The 20,614-nt window shown below is 39.6% G+C and overlaps 2 protein-coding genes across 5 annotated transcripts in view; one reads left to right on the top strand and one right to left on the bottom strand.

The window, feature by feature from the left end:
* LOC101854348 (polynucleotide 5'-hydroxyl-kinase NOL9) overlaps positions 1 to 3,584 on the top strand; it is a gene marked incomplete in the record, with an annotated part of 17,512 nt that extends 13,928 nt beyond the window's left edge. Inside the window, 2 exon segments of the mRNA XM_013085284.2 lie at positions 996 to 1,129; positions 2,188 to 3,584. Of these exon segments, the coding sequence (XP_012940738.1) occupies positions 996 to 1,129; positions 2,188 to 2,295 (242 nt within the window).
* A 3,494-nt stretch (positions 3,585 to 7,078) lies between these two features.
* The window catches only part of LOC101850971 (dynein regulatory complex subunit 6), a 38,347-nt gene continuing 24,811 nt past the window's right edge, over positions 7,079 to 20,614 (bottom strand). For all 4 annotated transcript variants that reach the window (XM_013085282.2, XM_035971021.1, XM_013085283.2 and 1 more), the window contains 13 exons: positions 18,967 to 19,129; positions 18,051 to 18,151; positions 17,471 to 17,600; positions 16,738 to 16,836; positions 15,145 to 15,265; positions 14,600 to 14,762; positions 13,760 to 13,879; positions 13,340 to 13,466; positions 12,236 to 12,373; positions 11,106 to 11,186; positions 10,046 to 10,128; positions 9,222 to 9,302; positions 7,079 to 7,751 (listed from right to left, as the gene is read on the bottom strand). In XM_013085282.2, coding sequence (XP_012940736.1) covers positions 7,670 to 7,751; positions 9,222 to 9,302; positions 10,046 to 10,128; positions 11,106 to 11,186; positions 12,236 to 12,373; positions 13,340 to 13,466; positions 13,760 to 13,879; positions 14,600 to 14,762; positions 15,145 to 15,265; positions 16,738 to 16,836; positions 17,471 to 17,600; positions 18,051 to 18,151; positions 18,967 to 19,129 — 1,489 coding nt within the window. In that variant the 3' untranslated portion in view covers positions 7,079 to 7,669. The remainder of the gene's footprint in view (positions 7,752 to 9,221; positions 9,303 to 10,045; positions 10,129 to 11,105; positions 11,187 to 12,235; positions 12,374 to 13,339; positions 13,467 to 13,759; positions 13,880 to 14,599; positions 14,763 to 15,144; positions 15,266 to 16,737; positions 16,837 to 17,470; positions 17,601 to 18,050; positions 18,152 to 18,966; positions 19,130 to 20,614) is intronic.

Below are 20,614 nucleotides of genomic sequence, written 5' to 3'. Positions count from 1 at the left end.
GTCTCTCTCTCTCTCTCTCTCTGTCTCTGTCTGTCTCTCTCTCTCTCTCTCTCTCTCTCTCTCTCTCTTTCTCTCTCTCTTCTGGTGCTGTGGCATCATAAACGGTCATCTATCCCGACAGCGTGCATGAACTCAACATTCGCTCGGGGGTCCTTGAAAAGTGCTGAAAGTGGGTTACTGAAATGTCCCAGCAGGAGTTAGTTTAATGGCAGGGCCAAGAGGGTTAAGCTAAAGTGGTTTTATTTGTGTACAATGGTCTCTTCAAATTTAAAAAAATAATTATTCAGTTAAAGATACAGTTGCGAATATTAATCCCTGATGTCTGTTTCAAATCCGACCCATGAAGAAGAATTCTACCGCAGCCTTAGTCTTAGTCCCTAGAGCCCCGTTTACCTACAAGATCTGTACTCCTGCAAAAATTCTTCTCATTGTGGCTATCGGCAGACACAGTTTTCCCTTTTTATTCCTTGCCATTGCAGTGCAATTGACTAGTAGTCAATAATAATGGATTAGTATCGCACATATCCATGCTCTAAGGCACACAAAAGGGTCCTGTTACTGGGAGGGGTATGCGCTGTTTAGATGCAACATATTATTATCATTTTAATATTTATTGTTATAGTATTATCATTATCATTGTTTTGTTATTTTGTCATTATTATTGTCAGTACTGTTACAATTGTGAGTTGTTGTGACAAAATGAGTTACTTGAACTACTCACCATCCACAAATGGAGATATTAGCCAGAAACCGACACTAGGGTAAAACTTGTAGACTTTCTATTGATGCCATATTCTTTAACTGTAACAGGCTCTTTATTATTTCATACTTTTAAATTGTTAAAAACTTCACCTATAAGTGTGATGTATCTATTTCCACAGGACTCAAATCCGAGATATAACTCATTTTGTCAGCACGCTTCACAATTATTGATTGTTATTAATGTTATTATCATGTCGCATATTTTTGTAATTGTTATTGTTGTTGTCGTTCAGGCATCGTGCGCGGAGTGGACACGGACAAAGGCTTGCTGTACGTGGTGACCACGCTCCCGGCCGTGACCTTACGCAAGGTCAACACCGTACTCAAGGGCTCTCTCACTCTGCCTGATCAGCTCATTCTCAAACAGGTACATCGGTGGTTGACGGGTGCTCTCGTGGGGTTTGCTCCTTATTTCCTATCAGACGTCTATCGTCCTGATCTCCCTTCCTCCTTCTGTTTTATGTTTGTTACTCTCTTGTAACTCCTCTAACCTTCGGCACTTATATGTATGACCTTATTGTGTTGAAAGTGCTGTAAAACTCTTACTGAACTGAAACAGGTACAGTCAATATTGTCCGAGATGGCCACCCGTTTGTCGAAGAGAAAAGAGGTTGTCTTAGACAACTGGATATCCTGAACAGTGTCATTTATTATAAGATAGATAAGATAGTGGGTGGTTGGCGGGTACACTGGTGTGGTTTGTTTGTTCTTTCCTATCAAACATCTATCGTCATTATCTCTCCTCCTTTTTTATGTTTGTTACTCTCTTGTAACACCTCTAATCTTCGGCTCTTATATGACCTAATTGTGTTGCGAGTGCTGTAAAACTCTTACTAAAGCCAAACATTGTAAGAGAGTGCACCCACTGACCTCTTAAATGATCTTAATTGTGTCGATGGGGGCGTAAAAATTTTGCTGTAACATTTGCTTTTGCGCCCTGCTTCTGTTTCCTCCCATTTTCTGTGTCACTAAGATTGAGCCATGCGTTGCCTGAGCAAATATTCCTCACCCCCCGGGGCAGTGCCACTGACTGAAGTGTCTTTAGGCCATTCCTAAAGGGGGGACATTTCTCGTTCATGCACAGTAGAATTGTAAATGGGCTGATTCATCAATGTCACGCTCATAACTGTGCCTGATCTACAACAGGGAACTGCTGCTTTTTCTTTCCTAATCCTTACTATCGTCATTTTCCTCTACTTCTGTTGTATCTTTGTCACACTCTTGTGACCCACTATTTCCGGGGTGCCTTGATAGTCGAAGCAGACTTTGTGCTGTTGAAGCTAGAGAGGTGAGCAGAGTAAGCCTGATTCCCTGTAAGGACTTCTCTGTTGACATCCATCCTTTGGCGCTCAAATGACCTTATGCAGTTGCGAGAGCCGTAAAACCTCTACTAAAACTAACTAAAGATTCCTCATGTTTCTACAGAAGGGCACGGGTTCCCTCCCCTACGTCGACGCCCTGGCCCCGTCGACAGCCGTCAGCTCTCTGAGGCCCCGCTCCAGGATGCCGCGGAACAACCGCAGGAACAACTGACGGAAACGACTGATGGAAACAACTAACAACTGATGTAAACGACTGACAAAAACGACTGACGGAAACGACTGACAGAAACGACTGACAGAAACGACTGACAGAAATGACTGACTGAAACGACTGACGGAAACAACTGACGGAAACAACTGACAGAAACAACTGAAGGAAATAACTGACAGAAACAACTAACAATGACAAAAACGACTGACAGTGATGGAAACGACTGACAGAAACAACTAACAGTGACGGAAACTACTGATGGAAACGACTGATGATACCAGGCTTACCAACTGTTCCGAATTTCCCGGTACTATCACGGATTTGACAATCAGGAATTTAAGAGCCTTATCATATGTATGCACTGAAACCAGTCTTATTTTATGTGATTTTGTTAGTTGTTTGGTATAATCTTAGATTGTATGATTACGTTGGGTGTCTATGGTTGAATTTGGAAAAAGTTGTCAATCCTTTGTTACTATCATGGCTGCTCTGATTCTCCATCTTCTACATGACTGTCATGACAGAGTTTTGGGATTATATTTTTTGTATTTTTTGTTTTGTTCTTGCAATCTCAGATGTACTGACTGGCGTCTGTGGTGTAGCAGTTAGGTGCTTCTTTGGCGCATGCTGGGGACCTCAGTTGGATTCCCAATTGGGAGAATTTTTATTGAGTATTATGTTCTTTCTGCTAGGATGCTGTTGTATCCCTCTCAGTCTGGGTTGGCCTCAGCAGGCAGGATTGAAGACGGCCTACTACTAAATGATCTATACTGTGTTGATGGAGATGTAAAAACACCTACTTTTTTTGGTTTTAACAATGTACTGAACTCGCATTGTGAGTGTATTTTTGGGGGATTTTGAATGAACTGGAGGGTAACAAAAAAGTCCCCATCATATTTCTTTTTTTTTTTTTCTGCTGTTTGTTATTTGTTAATTTTGTTCAAATGCTCAGCATTTTGTTGTTGTTGTTGTTGTACCTTTCCAGATACATATAAAAAAATGTTTATTGTATTTTTTAAACTGGCAATTTCAGATGTCCTGAACTCACATAATACATGTGTGTTTTTTTGAGGATTTTTTTCTTAACTCGGTCATAAAAAAAATATTAAAGTTTATTTTTGCTGTTTGTTTTTTTTTAAAGTTATGTCAAAATGTCGAGTATTCTGATTCTGTGGTGAAAATGCAGGATTTTCTATAGAGAGTTGTACTCCTTACCTATCCAAAGTGTGGACATGTTGTGCGACAATTTACGCCAACTTTGCACGTTTTATTGTCATTTTGTTTAAGAATTTTTTTCCAAAATGCTGTAGTAAATTTTTTGAATTTTGCTCTTCTTTATGACTAATGAGAAATAATTGTGTGGATCGTTGCTCTCTGTGGAGCGGTTTGAATGTGACAAAATGTTTTTGTTTCAGCATTTTTGTGTGTTACTCTCTTGTAACACTTCTTCTAATCTTCGGCATTTATACGACCTTATTGTGTTGCAAGTGCCGTAAAACTCTTACTTAAACTAAACGATGCTCCCAATATTTCTGCTTTTTTTGTGTAATTCTCTTGAAGGGTTTTTGTTGACTTGGCAGCTTTTGTGCAGATGTGCCATCTTGTCAGGTGATGCTGTGTGTTCATGAGTTGTGTTAAGCCTATCCGTACGCCCTGGGGTCATTTTGTACCCCCGGGGTTGTATTCTTCACATTTTAGAATACTTCTAGTATGAAAATCTCTTTGAAACTTTCAGTATATCTCAAAAAATCATTTTGATAGACTGCTATGCAAAGCGTACGAGATCAGATTAACGAGTAAATTTCCTCTTTGGAAAGTGGTGGCACAGAGTTCCCCACGTTGTATGTGTACGATAGTAAAACACGACGTACGGATAGGGTTAAGTGCTGTGTGTGTTGTTTCTGTTAGTATCATGTATTATGTATTGTGTCTGGTTTCATGTAAGACGAGGAAAGATAGAGATAAAGCGTGGGAGGCTTTTTTTTTTTTAAAAGCAGACCTTTATGTTGTGGTTGTGAGTATGTTTTGTTTATTTGTGGGATCATGTGGTATCAGGAGAGAGAGAGAGAGAGATAGTCGAAGCAGACTTTGTGCTCCTGAAGCTAGAGAGGTGAGCAGAGTCAGCCTGATTCCCTTGGCGCTCATATGACCTTATGCAGTTGCGAGCGCCGTAAAACCGTACTAAAACTAAACTAAGTTGTGACAGCATGTGCTGAGAGTGGCCCACCATTCCACATTGTTTTGCTACAAGTGGAGGTGGCACTTTTCCAGAATTTTCTGGGATTCAATGAATGCTGAAAGTTTCTTTAAAAATAATTGTGCGACAGTTTTTTTCCACAGAAATGATTGTATGTTATTATTGTTAAATCAGCATTTCTCATGTTTGCCCTAGTAAGTTCCAGTTCCAGAGGTCTTAATCGATAAAGATGACTGACTGTCTCTAATAAATGTCTTAGTTGTGGCAAAGTTCACAGCTACGAAATTCTCAGTGGGGTTTTTTTTTTTGGACTCTGTTCAGTGTTAATGTTACACATTTGACACCCTACATGAATTGCGATTAATGTAAACTTTCCGAAATCTGGTCGTTTTACTGGCACCCTTTTATTTGTTTTTTATTTTTTATTATCCTTGTTCTGTTGTTGGAATAACTTGTTGACATACTTCATTTTTGTCATCTGTGCGGTCAGTGCTGTATGATGTGTTGTAGAACAAATCTATTTCCTTGATTGATTTGTCTGTTGTAAGATAAGGGTGAACCTATCAAATACATAAGTCTTGATTGTAAATGAGGACTGCAGGGGAAAAACGACTGTAATCACAAACTGAAAATCGTGAGGGTACCAATTTTGAACGCTTGTTGACTCATAACTGTATTTCTGTTCCACTGTTGATTGATTATTGTTGTTAGATTTCCCATTCAGCAACACTTAACAATAAACCACCAGTCAAACAAATATGAAGTTATGAGTCCACAAGCTTTTCAAAGTGGCACCCTCACAATTTCCTGTTTGTGACTACCGTAGTTTTTCTCCTGTGCTCTTCTAATGTCATTCTACATTGAGTTCATAATAGGCTTTTCACTTGCTTGTGACTTTCAAAATGTTCAATGATGTTTGTGAAAATGAGTGAATGGCAGTTGAGGCTCTTTTCACTAAGACTTGAGTTTCAAAATGGTATAGGATCCTTGTCTACTTTGTAAGATGTAGGATCTTTACGGCTGCCCACAAAAAAAAGTGAGTTCAAATTTTCTGTTTTGGGGAATTTTCATGTCTCTGTTGTTCTGCTGGAATGTTGTATCCCACCCAGCATGGGTCTGTCCCCGTGGTTTTATGCAAGAAATATTCTGAAATTATGCAAACTGAGCCCAAAAATGTGAAATTATGCTATCCCGTTAATTTTAACAAAAAAGGATAAAGGAAAATAATCAGAAATCATATATGCAAAAAAAGATCAAATTTTTCTAAATTATGCGGGGTGCATAAAACTGCGGGGACAGATAGGTTGGCTCTGACGAGCAGGCTAATAGCAGCCCGCCTCCTGAATGACCTAAATTGTGTCAATGTGAATGTTAAAACATCTACAATCATTTGTCATTGTAAAAGTTATCATCTGGCTGCTGCAAGACTGTAAAAAGTGGGATTGCCATTGGAAGTGGGAACAAATACAACTGTGGTCGTATTTTATAATGCAAAAATACGTCTCCTGTGGGAATATTATGCCTGATGGCAAAATAAATATACGTTGAAACAACAAATGACATTTTTTCTTTGTGTACTTATTGTATTTTGTTTCCCTAAGATATAATACATTATGTTCCTGTATGGTACAACAATGTAACTAAGGTATAATACATTATGTTCCTGCATGGTACAACAATGGAACTAAGGTATGGTACATTATGTTCCTGCATGGTACAACAATGGAACTAAGGTATGGTACATTATGTTCCTGCATGGTACAACAATGGAACTAAGGTATAATACATTATGTTCCTGTATGGTACAACAATGGAACTAAGGTATAATACATTATGTTCCTGTATGGTACAACAATAGAACTAAGGTATGGTACATGTTCTTCTCTGGTACAATTGTGGAAAAATAGACAGAAATTACATATCATCAAGTGTCACTAGCCATAATGACCCAAGTCAGACTGAGGCCGAAGTCATATGTGAGGCATCGTGGTGAAATCCTGCGCTCGTCAAAATAATGAATTCTGAGAAATCGGCAGTTTTCTGCCAGTTTGGAAAATATTTTCGAAGTTGTTTTTTTTGCCTCAACACCTTGTATGTTCATTCAAAAACATTTTTGAGAGTGGATTTTTTTTTTTTTTTAATTCGTTAAAGGCACAAAAAAAATGTAAATTTGCAGTTTCTAAGGACTCTTAAGCTATGGAAGTTACCAAACTTTGGCGGCCATTTCCTCGCTTATTTTACTTCTGAAACCAGGCGACCCCATCTCCTTCAGTCGCAAATGTCTCCACCTCTGTTCAAGATAAATGGATATTTTTTTTCAATGAAAACAAGGCAAATGAACAACCTTTAAGATAATACCGATAACTCCATATATTTAAAAATTGACGAGTACCTGATTTCACCGAGACGTGACACATATTGATCTGACTCTGCTTCCCAAAGATTTCTTTTCTCATAGCAGCAGCATACACTTACCCTTCTGGTACAAAATAAAAATAAATAGAAACTTTGAATTAATTTACATACATGATGATGATGTTTGTGCTTTGCAGGCGAAGATGGCATTTGACTTTACATCATGGGGGGGGGGGGGGGGGGGTTGCACAGAAGGCGATTACATACATATGTACAGTTTTACGGTCAACGTGATATGAGAACAGCCTTAATCAGATTTACGCCAAATCCAACAGGCCCAAAACGACATTCTTTCATACACGTGTACATTTGCCTGCCTACCACCTTGTATTGTACAGATTTTCAAGCTATATAAAACAGATATCATGTTTCCTCATAAAGCTATAGTTTAAATGTACTAAGCCAAGGAATCCAAATTTTTCAGGAGAGAGAAAAAAAACTATTTCATTCTTTTAACCACTACACCAACATAACGTATCTTTCCCTGCTTTCAAAGAAAAAAAAAGAAAAAATTAGGGGCTTTGTACATCGGAACAGCCGGCCGATAATTTTGTGTCTTGTACACAAATTATAATTAGCTGTTTGCAAAACATTAGAAATAAAATCCTAGCTTTCCATCCAATGGCTAAAATGTTTCCAAATTAAAAAGGGGACTTCAGCTGTGATACTGAAACTGGCAAAACAAAGACTCGTTTCTTTTTTTTTCTTATTCCCGGAATGTATTCAACACCGATGACACACTACTGGTCACGAGTCTGGAGCTCAGTAGCCGAAGTAGGCCGGCACTTCATCGTTGTTGTACTCAACGACGTCCACGTGTCTCTGGAGTTTCTGAGCGGCATGTCTGAGGAAACAAGTATTTAGTTTAGTTATAGTAGAGGTTACGTGATGCTCCCAACTGCATTAGGTCATATCTGTCCCCGTCGTTTTCAAGAAAACTTCTGAAATTATGCAAACTGAACCTAAAAATGTGAAATTATGCGATTCTGTTAATTTTTTATAAAGAATGATAAAGGAAAATAATCAGAAATTATGCAAAAAGTGATCAAATTTTGCTAAATTATGTGGGGTGCATAAAACCACAGGGACAGTCATATGAGCTCCAAGGGCTGGATTTCAACACAGAAGTCTTTACAGGGAATCAGGCTTACTCTGCTCACCTCTCTAGCTTCAACAGTACAAAATCTGTTTCAACTATCAAGGCACCCTGGAAATAGCGGGTCAAAAGAGTGTGACAAACATACAAAAGAAGTAAAGGAAAAATGACGATAGTAAGAATTAGGAAAGAAAAAGCTGCAGTTCCCTGTTGCAGTTCAGGCACAGTTATGAGCATGACACTGATGAATCAGCCCATTTACAATTTACAATTCTACAGTGCGTAAGAACATATTAATGTCCCCCCTTTGGGAATGGCCTAAAGACACATCAGTCAGTGGCACTGCCCCGGGAGGTAGGAAACAAGTATGGACATAAAATATAATATATTGCAAAAATGTCACTTTAATTTGATAAAATATCCAATGCAGTGTCCTCTTAAGAAGTACAGTGGAGTCCACTCTAACTCAAATCTGCAGGAACATCAAATTTTCTCTGGCTTAAAAACGTTCCTCAACTCTTTTATCTCCATAGGGGGTAAACCCACTATGCTGGGAATCTATTTTGGTACAAAATCTAAAATTGACATTTATGCCACTAAACTGGTCTTCAAAATAAAAAAGTGAACCTATTTCGATAGTTCTTCAAAGAATTATCTCCCGGTAAAAGAAACCTGTATTCGGCAATTGCCGAAAAGTAATTTGACATCGAAGTCGCTGTAAAGAAATGCTGCTGAACCCCAGTCAGTATCTCACCGGCTCAGCATTTCCAACCACGAGCGACTGGGAGTGGCTTGCCAGAGATAAAAAGTTAAATGGAAGAAAAAAAAATAGGGATGTCATTTTCTTTGGTTTACCAGTGTTGCTGTCGTAGGATTAGCCATGTGTAATTTAAGTGGACTCCACTGTATTAAATGTGGCACATGAATTAGCACAGAAAGAGCTTAAGACGGAAATGTAATTGTTAGGCGTGCTGACAAAACGAGTTACTTCTTCCCATCCACAAATGGAGATATTGGTCAAAAATCGACACCAGGGTCTAACTTGTAGATTTTCTATCGATGCCACATTCTTTAACTATAAAATGCCTTTTATTATTTCATACTAATAAATTAGAAAAAACTTCACCCATAAGCAAATTGTATCTATTTCCATAGGCTTCAAATCCAAGAAGTAACTCATTTTGTCAGCATGCTTCACAATTACTTCGTCTGACTTACTTGGTGATTTTCTTGCAGTACATCATGTTCAAACACTTGAGCTTCTTGCAGCCTTTCCTCAAGTACTTCAACGCTTTGTCGCTGAAATAAAAAAAAGTAGGACAAGATATAATTATCTGAAAGAAAGGATTCATCTTCTCAGTAGACACCTTGATGTCGTGTCAATGAAAAAGCAATTTACACGAATTTCCCACTCGGCTCAGTCCTTTCAGAGATGGAAGTCAAATTGGGAGGTCTCACCTCTTATAACCTGTTAGTGTTGACAGGGGTATACCATTTCACCATTTTTTATGTAGACACTAAAAATGGGTAACTTGTCATACTTGTATGATCCTGTGAGGAAAGGAGACAAAATCTCCCATCAAGGACCAAAACTAACAAACATTCCTTTTTGTTTCAGTTAGTGTTTTACAGCTCTCTTCTCCATTAATTTTCTGAAAATAAAAAAAAAATAAAAAAACTTCAGCGTTTGAGGAATCAACCTCAACAATAAGCTATCATCATACTGTGTGTGACCCAAAACTGACACTGACGATATATGGTCTCTTTTAAGGACAAGCGGGCTAACCCAGATTTCGGGGGTTTCCAGAAATCTTGACCTACACCAAAAGTGGGCATTGCCTTACCTATAGGGGAAGTTTGCTTTCATTGGTGTGTATATTTGTTTGGTTATAGAGAAAACTCTCCTTGTACTTAAAAAACTGAACTAGGGGCAAAAACTTTACCTTTGATTTTCTCAAAACAGCATTTTTCGGGATAGCCCACTTGTGCTTAAAAGCGACCATATATGTTATCATCATACTGTATGTGACATGACAACTGACCTGATCTGTATGCATCCACTGATGTCCAGCTGGGTCAGATAGTGACACACACCAGACAGGTACTGGATGCTCAGGTCCGTCACCTACACACACACGGAGAGACATGCAAACAACATAATCCATATGTGTCACGACGTAATGGAATCGGGCGCTCTTCAGTTTTTGGGCATGTAGTGTTATTGGTATCATCTTAAAGTATGTTCATTTGTCTTGTTTTTTTAATGAAAAAAATGCTCATTTATCTGGAATACAAGTTGAAATATTTGCAATTGAAGGAGGAAGGGGTCGCCTGGTTTCAGAGATAAAATTAGCGAGAAAATGGCCGCAAAAGTTTAGAAACTGTGGTTTATAATTCGCTGTGATCACCAGACAAGCCAGAATCACGTGAAATAAGTGAACAAACTCAGTGTATCCTAGTGAGTGTAGGAGAATAGGGGAGCACAGGGGGTATATAAACAGACGGCGAAGGTTAAACCGGCCTTCCGAGCCACGACTAAAACCTAGTCTGAGCAGGGATCGACGCTACTGGTGGGTCGACACAGTGGATGGAGCTCCGGACCTGTACGACCCACACTCATCATTCCCCGCTCGAAACAGTGAGTATTGAAACCAACGTAGATAGACTAAGGAGTAGAATCTAGGATTAGATAGCACTTATCATCTCATTACAGAAACATAAATAGCTTTAGAGTAGGGCCTACTTGAAAACTGAAAATTTACATATTTTGTATCCTTAATCGACGTTTTTCAGTACAATTCACATGGAAATATATTGTTTTATGGACATAAAAGGTATTAAGTCAAAACCCAAAAAATTAATAAAAATAAAAACAACAAAAAAACACACACAGAAAAACAGAAAGACATGGCTAAGTAACAAATCAAGGTGACCTAGTTTTCTAATCAGACGGTGTCACTTGTACAGGAAAGGCTACAAACCCTCAATCCTTAAAAGCACTCCCCCCCCCCCCCCCCCCCCCAACCCCAACCCCACCACCCTCCCACCATCCCCCATCAAATTTATTTTTTTAAAGTACGGATATTAATTATACAAACTCACATGTTTACATCCGGACAGGTTGAGAACGGTGAGCATCCGACAGCAGAACGCCAGGTTCTTGATGGCACCATCAGTCAAGTTCTGGAATTTAAAAATCACATGTCACTTCATCGATCCAGGATGCATACAGAAAATATCAATCTGAAAATGAGACATGGGTGGTTGGCATTTGCTCTGGTGAAGTTTGCTCTTTTTTTTTTCCTATCAATCATCCATTGCCCTTATCTTTTCCCCTTTTTTTTATTTAAGTATTACTATCATAATACATATAATATTCGGCACTTAAATGATCTGTTTCTGTTACAAGTGCCATAAAACTCTTGTTAACTCGAAACTTAAAGGGTGAAATAATGAAGAACATTAAACAGAAAAGGATGTATAAGCATTGTTTTAGTAAGTGTTTTACGGCAATTGCAACATAATAAGGTAAAAAAAATACGGAAGATTAGAGGTGTCGCAAAAGAGTAAGAAACACAAAAAAGGAGGGGAGATAAAGACGATTGATGCTTGATAGGAAAGAAGAAGCAGCAAGCAAACCACACCAGAGCCCCCGCCAATCACCCACGTATAAGTATTGAATGAAGGCCTAACATGACAAACTGTATATTATATACTGTCCTATTTCCTCCTCCTTCCCCAGTTACATGACCTGTGTTTTGGTCCATACAGTCACTACAATACATGTTAGCAGGGACGGAAGGCAGGAGTGACTGGAGGAGAAGAGGAGATAAAGATATAAATAAAGAGAGAGAGAGAGAGAGAGAGAGAGAGAGAGAGAGAGAGAGAGAGAGAGAGAGAGAGACAGAGAGAGAGACAGACAGACAGACAGACAGACAAACAGACAGACAGACAGAGAAACAGAGAGACAGAGAGAGAGAGTCTGACAGACAGACAGAGATAGAAACAGTGAGACAGACACAGAGATAGAAACAGTGAGACACACAGACACACAGACAGACAGACAGAGATAGGAACAATGAGACAGACAGACACACAGACAGGCACACGCACAGAAGGAGAAACACTACAGATGTAAATGCAATCCTCATCATCCACATGCTCGTATGACCTTATGCAACTGCGAAAGCCGTAAAACACTTACCAAATCAACAAACAACAAAAATCCTCACCATGCAGTGTGAGAGGTCCAGCCTCTCTATTTCCTTACACTGTTGAGCAAACTTCTGCAGGCCCAGGTCGGTGATGCTCCCACTCTCGGACAACACCACGTCCTTCAGGCCCGAGTTGTGACCCAGCGCAGACAGACCCTGACCACGACAAACAACAATGACATCATCAACATCATCATCATCATCATCAACATCATCATCATCATCATCATCAACATCATCATCATCAACATCATCATCATCATCATCATTGTACTGAAAGCTCCATGGAAAAAGGTCTATATGCAGAGTAAAAAATTAAACAAAAAGCAAAGAAAGGAAGTGTGTTCAAGTTTCGCACCCCATCACATGGTTCACCAATATATAGCTTTCTTTATTCTAAATTTAGGCTTGCACTTCTGGTCAGTCTGTTTCAAATGAAAAATGGTTACTTTTTCCATTAGGCTATAGTCTGCTTCACACAAAAGAAGTGTTTTCGGTCACGAGAGCAAAATTTTCCATACACCGATACTGTCGGCGATAGGGTCGGAGCATTACACGCGCATACTGATATTATTGGCATTAGGTCTGGGTGAGTTAATGTGGTCGCTTTTAAACACAAGGGGGCTATCCTGAAAAATGCTGTTTTGAGAATATCAAAGGTAAAATTTTTACCGCTTGTTCAGTTTTTTTTAAAGTCCAGGAGAGTTTTCTCTATAACCAAACAAATATACACGCAAATGAAACCAAACTTCTCTTATAGGTAGGGAAATGTCCACATTTGGTGTTGGTCAAGATTTCTGGAAACCCCCGAAATCTGGGTTAGCCCGATTGTCGTTAACTCTTTGAACCCCATCGGACGCTGGGAGTATCCAGTACTAGTGACAACTGTTTCGTTTTATTTAGTGCTAGTTTTTGCTTGTTTTTCGGAACTGTTCCCGAACCAAGTTTTTTTAGTAATGACTAAGCCTCTGTTTCTGTTATATAGAAGTTGGAGGCAAACTTTTGGGGTTATAATGAGACAAAGTGCACTAAGTTTAGGTGACTGCTGAAAAAAATCCGGGAAACGGTAGAAAAAAACTCAAAGCTTAAAGAGTTCAAAGCAACCACGTGTAAACCGTGTACCTGGTCCCCACAGTTGCATCCACTGATGTCCAGTGCCACCAGGCTGTGGATCTGACCCAGAAGCTCGATGCCCGCCTCGCTGATGTGCTCGCAGAAGTTCACGTTCAGGTACGTCAGACTGTGGCACCTGGCCACCACAAGAGGAAAGCAAAGAATTCAGTACATAGAATATTGTAACAACAGGTAAGTTTGATGGAAAGAGAGGCAGACAAAGGGAAAAGATACTGGACTGAAAAATTGTTTTTAAAAAGCTCAAGATCAAAGACTTCCTGTGCATTTTTAAATATAAACACATAGTCTTCTCCCCTCCCCACCCCTCTCCCTCCCAAAAAAGGAAAAAGAAAACAAGAAAAAGAAAGAAAGACCCAAATATTTTTACAAAACCCCAGCTGATGACCAAAGAAGAAGAAGATGTGTTACCTCTTGTGTAAGTTGACCATAGCCATGTCTCCAACACGCACACAGTTAGTCAGGTTGAGTTCTCGCAGTTTGGAGGCGGCCGGACCCTCGGTCAAGTGGCGGACGCCCGCGTCGCTGATCCTGGGGAGAAAAAAAAAGAAAAGTCACACATTGTCTAAGACAGCCACCCATTGTTGGCTATTCGCGATCTCGGATCAGTGCTTTCTTATCGGATCTCCATTCTTTTTGACATTGAAAGTGTGACTTCTTCTGCAGCTCACTCTTTGTTAGGAACTGTTTTCACTCTTTAAAATATATGGAGATAGGACAAGAAAGCTCTGATAGGTCCCATATTCAAAATCTCTGTTCTTCTTTAACTTATCTGCATAAAAACAAACACCAAACTAAGTAGAAATGAATGCTCTATGTAAAAATCACACAGCTTAATTATAGACATGTGGATTTGCTGACGTTGGATTTAATGAGAATGAAAAAATATGCATTTGTCTTGAATACAAGTCAAAATATTTCCAATTGAAGAAGGTAGGGGTCACCTGATTTCGGAGGTAAATTTATAGAGAAAATGGCCACCAAAGTTTGGTAATGTACGTCTGTAAACAACTGAGCCATGCCCCATGTGCCAGCTGAACCTCTGGCAAGCTGTATGATAAGACTTTAGCTTTAAATCACTCTGAATACTCCATACTTAAGGAAAATAGTAAATCAATAAAAGATCCTTTTTTAGTTTTAGTAGAGGTTTTACGGATCTCGCAACTGCATAAGGTCCTATGAGTGCCAAATAAAAGATCCAAGAGCCACAGAATATCACAAAGAACACAACAACACTGACCGCAGTCGTACCTGACACAATCAGCTATATTCAACACCACCAGGTTCTTGCACGCAGAGAAGGCCTTGAGCGTCGCGTCTGTCAGTCTCTGGCAGTCTGCCAGGTACACGTGCCGCAAGTCCAGGCACTGGCGCCCCAGGAGCTTCATGGTCGCGTCGGACACTCGGTAATTACCTGGCGGGAAATCGCTGAAAGACTCAAGCACTGTTTCAACACTAAGTTTAGTTAATGGCAAAATTGATAGCAAACTCTTACCCTCTCTCTGACAAATTATGATGATGATGATAGTAATAATAATGATAATCATTCTTCTTCTTCTACTTCTTCTTCTTCTTCTTCTTCTTCTTCTTCTTCTTCTTCTTCTTCTTCTTCTTCTTCTTATTATTATTATTATCCTAATTACATTTTCACTATTATCATTTTCATTGTAATTGTCATTATTATTACAACTACTAATATTATCATCAGCATTATCATTAACTTTATCATCATTATTGTTATCATTATCATAATTAATACTTTTTATTTTTTTAAAGGAGATTACAGTGTACCGTACCATCCATCTTGAGGACTTGTAAGTTCTTGTTGTGAGCCAGTTTCTTGAAGGCCTCGTCTGTGATCAGGGGACAGCCCAGCATGGACAGGGTGTGGATCTTGAGGCATTTCTCTGTCATGATCTGAACATTAACAAGGAAAGAGTTAGATTGGAACCCACAAGGTACAAGATCAAGGGGAAGACAACATGGAACCTGGAGAAGAGTCACGGAATGGATGTACAAAAAAGCGGGAAGACATGGAGTGACATCAAGAGACTCGCCCAGGATAGGGAAAGGTGGAAAGTGTTAGTTCGTGACCTGTATCCTGACCCAGGGTGAAAAAGGCATTGATGATGATGATGATAATCTGAACATAAAGCAAAACAAGCAGCTGTAGTCAACAAGCGTGGTTCAAGACAAACATAGCAATACTCTTAACGGTCGCTTTTAAGCACTAGGGGGCTATCCCGAAAAAATTCTGCTTTGAGAAAATCGAAGGTAAAGTTTTAGCCACTTGTTCAGTTTCTTTAAAAGACAAAGAGAGTTTTCTCTTTAACCAAACAAATATACACACCAACGAAACCAAACTTCTCCTATAGATAGGGCAATGCTAATTTTTGGTGTAGGTCAAGATTTCTGGAAACCCCCGAAATCTGGGTTAGCCCGCTTGTCCTTAACAGCGACCAAATATACCCAGAACATTTCACCAGAAGCACTGGAGTTTTTAACCGTTCCGAAAAAATATAGCTCAACAGTGTTCATTTAAACAACCCCTCATCCACCAGCCTATCCACCAAGTTGTGCACTTACCAAGCACAATTGACTCTTTAAATGTTTTTAAAAAGTGAAAAAAAAAACAACCAACAACCCAACTTTCTGGTTTAAATCATGAGAAAAAACAGAAAAGTTCACTCACAGTACTTTTATCATAAATTGTATGGAGCATACTGAGTCATGATTTTTACTAAGCTGCCTAGCTGTCAAGTAAGAGATAATTCTATGCTCTAAGAAGATAAAACGAACATATATATATATTTTATTTTTTTAATTTAAAAATTTTATTTTTCCTTTTATTGATCCCAGTGGAAGTCAACTGCACCATGAGATGAAGACCTTGCAGTCAGTTAACCCCTGAGCTCTGGTAGGGATAAACAGACATCATTTTCCCAGATTTATACTTCTATTTTCACCTCACTATACAACAAACAAGCCCAGACATCTAGCCCCTCTCGCCATCACCAATGACAACATAGCAATCTTGAACAAACACAAAAATCTCTCTATTCTGGAAAAAAATTCAGGACAGAGAAAAGTCACTGGAGTGCAGATTACATATAAGAAAGGTAAAATTGACCCCCCCCCCCCCCCCAGCCGTACACACTAACACATACCAACACATACACAAACACAAACCCACACACTCTCCCCGAGGCCAACTCACCATGATACACTCATCTAGCAGCGTGGGGAACTCATTCACGATCACACACACACACATGCATGCACACACACACACACACACACACACACACACACACACAAACACACACACACACACAAACACACACACACACACACACACACACACACACATTTCCCCCAGGTCAACTCACCATGATACACTCATCCAGCAGCGTTGGGAACTCATTCACAATCACACTCTGTATGTTGGGGCAGCCGTTGGCCAGGTACTGGAAGCCTTGAGGTGTGATCTGACCACACAAGAATAATAATAATAATAATAATAATAATAATAATAATAATAATAATAATAATAATAATAATAACAATAACAATAATAATAATAATAATAATAATAATAATAATAATAATAATAATAATATAAATATAATGATAACAATATCGACAATAAAATAAATAAAATAATTTTAAAATAAAAAAAATAAAAAAATAATAATAATATAACAATAACAATAATAATGATAATAATAGTAGCAGTAGTAGATAGCATTTATATAGCGCTCTATCCCATACAGGTATTGCTCTATGATGTCTATGCAACACAGTGGCCACCAGCAATGGCGTGTTTGCGCAAATGTTCTGAATGGAGTAATATTGTGTATTTATATATATGTATTTATGTATGCATTTATGTATGTACTTACGTATATGTATGTATGCATTTATAATTATGTATTTATGTATCATGTGTGTTTATCGTTGCAACCCAAATTTCCACACAGGGATTAATAAAATCATCATCATCATCATCGCCTTTCACCCCTGGCAGGGTATAGGCCACATACAAGCTCCTTCCATTTATCTCTGTCTAGGGCGATCAATAAAACGTAATCTATTTATTTTCTGTATTCGAAGATGTCTGACCTGTAGACAGCCGGACATGTCCAGGTACTGAAGTTTCTGGTGACACTTGCCCGAGGCGAGGTAGAGAAGGCCGCGATCGGTGAACTTGGCACAGAAGGCCAGGCTTAGGTACTGGAGGTTCATACAATACCTGGGAGGGGGGGGGGGATAAAGACACATAGGAGGGTTGTGGGGGGGGGGGGGGGGGTTGTTTTACTTTAGTTTCAGTAAGAGTTTTGAAGCACAGATAGGTCATATAAGTGCTGAAGATTAGAGGTTTTACTCGAGAGTAACATACACAGAAAAGAAGGACGACAAATGTTTGATTGGAAAGAAAAGGAAAACCAAACCAGAGCACGCACCAACCACCCACAAAGTTTGTTTGTTTGTTTGGTAGACAAACTTACAGTGACAACTAATCATCCAGTTCAGTAACGAGGATTATGCTGACACAAAAGCTGTCATTCAGAACTGGGGAAAAGAAAGACAGATAGATCATATACAAACAGTAAAGAGAAATAAAAGAAGTAGGACCTATCATAAGTAGCACACTCCAACCACCCACCCAAAACAAAACTCTGTGTTTGGAAGACCCACTCACTTGTTGATGGCCCTGAGACTGGCGTCTGTCAGGTTGGTATGGGCGATGTTCAGGTACAGAAGAATCTTACAGCCTTTGACCACAACCTTGAGCGTCTCGTCCTGGAGAAAAGAAAAGAAGTATTGGGATCACCAACTCATGAAAAACACTAGTTCATGAAAAACAAAGGACGTCTGGGGGTGCGGGGTGGGGGCAAAAGTAACAAAATAAGAGAAACAATTGAAGATTACATTCCAGGGTACAAAGCTTATATTCAAACTCACTCTTGAAACAAATGTGAAGCGTGCTGAAAAACTGAGTTACTTCTCGGAGCCTTATGACACATCACGCTTACCACTTTGCCATCACAAGGCTCAGATATAATAAAATCTCTTGCCATCCAAGGCAAAGGCATTTTGGAGAAAATACAAAGAAACTGGGCGGTAAACATCATCGATCGGTGAGATGAGACAGCAAAGAGTTAAAGGTGAATTTTTACAATTTATAAGTATGAAATAATAAAAGGCATAATATAGTTAAAGAATATATGGCATTAATAGAAAATATACAAATTTGACCCTAGTGTCGATTTTTGGCTAGTATCTCCATTTTTGGAATGTGAGAAGTAACTCATTTTGTCAGCACACCTCACAAATTTATTTTCACAGCTTCCTTGCACTTAACGGATCATAAAAAAACAAATATTGTCATCATGTTTCCATCTTTTCATTCTTTTTTTGTTCTTTTTTTCGTAAGAGTTTTAGGGCACTTGCAACACAATAAGGTAATATACGCGCCGAAGATTAGAGGTGTTACAAGAGAGTAACAAACACCAAAAAAAAGGAGGGGAGATAAAGATGCTAGATGTTTGATAGGAAAGAAGGAGCAAACCACACCAGAGCACCCGCCAACGGCCCACTTTCATTCTTCGACTCACATCAATACCAGTGCACTCTGACAGGTTGAGATCCTGCAGGTTCCGACATTCACTGACGCTGATGAAAGTAGGTCGCGTCAGATGGTGACAGGTCCTCAGGTTCAGGTGGATGAGGTACGGCCGAGCCTTAAACAACAGTCGTGTGGCCACTTTGTCTGTCACTCTGTGAGAGAGAGATGTCGCCAGGGAATGAGACGCAAAGATTCACTCAGATTCTTGATTGGGAAAGTGTGCCCTGTCGAGTTTTTTTAGGGTTTTTTTAATAGTTTTTTCCCCTCTTTCCTTTTTTTAGTAATTAAAGGGTTTTTTTACATTTTGAAAGTTTGCATACAAATTGGATGATCTCTTTAATAATGCTTGAAATGTGACCCTCTCTCTCTCTCTCTCTCTCTCTCTCTCTCTCTCTCTCTCTCTCTCTCTCTTTCTCTTGCTTCTCTCCCTCTCCCTTTTTCTCTCCCTCTCCCTCTCTCTCTTTCTCTTGCCTCTCTCCCTCTCTCTCCCTCTCTCTCTCTATTTTTTCTCTTGCTTCTCTCCCTCTCATCCTCTCTCTGTCTCCCTCTCTCCTTCTCTCCCTCTATCTCCCTATTCTTTCTCTCTCCCTCTTTCTCTTGCCTCTCCCCCCATCTCTCTCCCCCTCTCTCCCTCTCCCTCTCTCTTTCTTTCTCTCACTTCCTGACCCCGACAGATGAAAACTGAAGCCACACTGTCGATGAATAGCCGCGCTAATCCCTCCTGACTGTGTGCTTGGCTCGGGCTGATCAGAGCGCTGCCATAATGATGACACAGCACCATCAGATCTAATCTAGATCTAGAGAAACAAACTGTTGCAGGTTGTCACAGCCGTAGACATGTTGAACTTTTCGCTCTTTGTCTTTAGTCTTAGGCCGTGGACGTGGGTGGTTGGCGGCTGCTCTGGTTTTAGTTTCCTAGTTTGCTCACAACTGCAGACTTGAACTTTGTGCGCTTAGAACAGCCGTAGACTTGTTGAACTTTTCGCTCTTTGTCTTAGTCTTAGACCGTGGAAGTGGGTGGGCGGTTGGCGGGTGCTCCGCCTGGTGTAGTTTGCTTGCTCCTTCTTTCCTATCAAAGATCTGTCGTCCTTGTCTCTCCTCCTTTTTTGTGTTTGTTACTCTCTTGTAACACCACCTATAATCTTCGGCTCTCATAATATGACCTTATATCATCGTGTTGCAAGTGCCGTAAAACCTTTACAAAAACAAAAAGACCGTGGATGATTGGAGAGCGCCACTGGTAGGTTCTACTTCTTTTCTTTCCACACGTTGTTTCTTCTGTGTATCTGTCTTACAAACATCTTATATTGCCCCTCTCCTCGTCCTCCTTTCCATGGACGTTACAGTGGGTGGTTGGCGGGTGCTCTGTTGGGGTTTGCTCCTTCTTTCGTATTAAACACCTATCTTCCTTATCTCCCCTCGTTCTTTTAGGTTTGTTACTCTCTTGTAACACCTCTAATCTTCTGGCGCTCATATGACCTTATGCAGTAAAACCCCTACTAGAACTAATGGACGTTACTCGCCAGTAGGAGCACCTCTCAACCTCTGCCTTATATCATGACATATTATGTGTGTTGCGAGTCTTGCAATACGATAATGTCATACAAGTGTCGTAGAATAGAGATATAACGAGAGAG

Source organism: Aplysia californica, unplaced genomic scaffold, assembly GCF_000002075.1.
Source record: "Aplysia californica isolate F4 #8 unplaced genomic scaffold, AplCal3.0 scaffold00362, whole genome shotgun sequence".
Classification (NCBI taxonomy): domain Eukaryota; kingdom Metazoa; phylum Mollusca; class Gastropoda; order Aplysiida; family Aplysiidae; genus Aplysia; species Aplysia californica.
This window is presented reverse-complemented; position numbering and strand designations above follow the sequence as displayed.